The sequence below is a fragment of the Mytilus edulis genome, unplaced genomic scaffold, assembly GCF_963676685.1.
Source record: "Mytilus edulis unplaced genomic scaffold, xbMytEdul2.2 SCAFFOLD_1480, whole genome shotgun sequence".
NCBI classification, from domain to species: Eukaryota; Metazoa; Mollusca; class Bivalvia; order Mytilida; family Mytilidae; genus Mytilus; species Mytilus edulis.
The window spans coordinates 16,894-18,703 of NW_027267494.1; the positions used below are offsets into that span (position 1 = coordinate 16,894).

Consider the following 1,810-nt stretch of genomic DNA (forward strand, 5'->3'; position numbering starts at 1 on the left):
TATGTTGCAGCCTTAAGACCATGGTCTTTCACTGCAAGTTTACACCAGTAGCGTTGGGGAGTACATTAGCATACAAATCCACAGGAGACTTTAGTTTCGTCTCATTCGTTATAGCTTGTTTAACTGCTTTGTCAATACACGCGGCAGGAAACCTTGTAAATACCTATTATGATTTCATCCAAGGTATAGACACAAAATCATCAGATGATCGGACACTTGTAGACATGATTTTGTCGCCACAAGATGTTGCCAGACTTGGAGCTATATTTTATTTATTCGGTTGTGTAGGGTTCCTCATATTAACACTTACAACATCGGCTCGAATGAACATTTGGCACTTGTGTACTTTGGTGGACTCTCCAGTAGTTTCTTATATACAGGAGGGTTTGGATTGAAATATATTGCTCTTGGAGACAATACTAATTATATTTACATTTGGACCACTTTCTGTACTCTTTGCCTATTTATCACAGTGTGGTCATTTATCATTAGTGCCAATGTTATATGCAATACCTTTAGCTTTGAACACGGAGGCAATTTTACATTCAAACAATGTGAGAGACATGGATTCAGATCACAGAGCAGGAATAGTGACTCTGGCAATCCTACTTGGAAAGACTGGATCATATCTGTTATTCACAGCATTGCTTTTTATTCCTTTTATCATTATTGCTGTGATGGGAATGAACATTTCAAAATGGATTTTCTTGCCGTTGCTTTGTATATTTCAAGCTTTTAATCTTGAAAGAGAATACATGAAAGGAAATCTCCAAAGACTGCCACATGATATTGCCAAACTTAACTTGTTGATGGGAATACTTTTCATATTGGGCATTGCTTTAGCAGATAGATCTGTGTTTCAAAACCTTTAGATAATCTAACAATTAGGAAATGTAATTTTTGTTGTTATAAATTAATGGAATACAGGAACACATACAAATGTACATGTACATACAATTAATAAGCATTATCATAACATCCATCATTACAAAAAACATTGTTTTCAGAGACATATTTATTCAAAATATCAACGTCATTTTGTACATTAGTTCTTAATACAAATTTCTTGTATTTTATTTCTTGTATTTTATTTATGTACATGTATTGTGCAAGATGTATAAATGTTCATGTAACTGTGTGTAATGGAAAGTAAAAATTGGGTTACGTTTGATGCTATTGATTTAAGAATCTGAGAATGTTACAAGTAGACAAATTAATTATTTAATATAAAGTTTACACAATTTTTATATGATTATCATTAATGATCGTGAAATGAGAATGGAAATGGGGAATGTGTCAAAGAGACAAAAACCCGGACCATTGAACAGGACAATAGATGAATAGCAGAAGGTCAGTAATAGGTCTTCAATGCAGCAAGAATCTCCCGCAAACGGAGACATCCTTTAGCTGGCCCCCAAAACAAATATCTATACTAGTTCAGTGATAATGGACGTCATACTAAACTTTGAGTTATACACAAGAAACTAAAATTAAAAATCATACAAGACTAACAGAGGCTCCTGACTTGGGACAGGCACAAAAATACGGCGGGGTTAAACATGTTTTTTGAGATCCCAACCCTCCCCTATACATTTTTTGTACCTCTAGCCATTGTAGAAAAGTAAACGCATTACAATACGCACAGTAAAATTCAGTTCAAGAGAATTCCGAGTCCAATGTCAGAAGAGGTAACAAAAGAAAATAAACAACACATGAATAACAACAGACTAATAGCAGTTACTGACATGCCAGCTCCTACTACTAGCAATTACTGACATGACATGGTTATCATGCTTATGAAATTGTTTTT

The 1,810-nt window shown here is 34.3% G+C and overlaps 1 protein-coding gene across 1 annotated transcript; it reads left to right on the forward strand.

The window, feature by feature from the left end:
• On the forward strand, positions 1-1,204 carry LOC139505527 (ubiA prenyltransferase domain-containing protein 1-like; the record flags this gene model as incomplete). Its single annotated transcript, XM_071295071.1, is given in 4 exon segments — positions 1-34; positions 37-321; positions 324-415; positions 417-1,204. Coding segments are annotated over 4 exon segments (867 nt in total), but the record flags the coding sequence as incomplete, so codon positions are not given.
• Between the last annotated feature and the right edge of the window lie 606 nt (positions 1,205-1,810).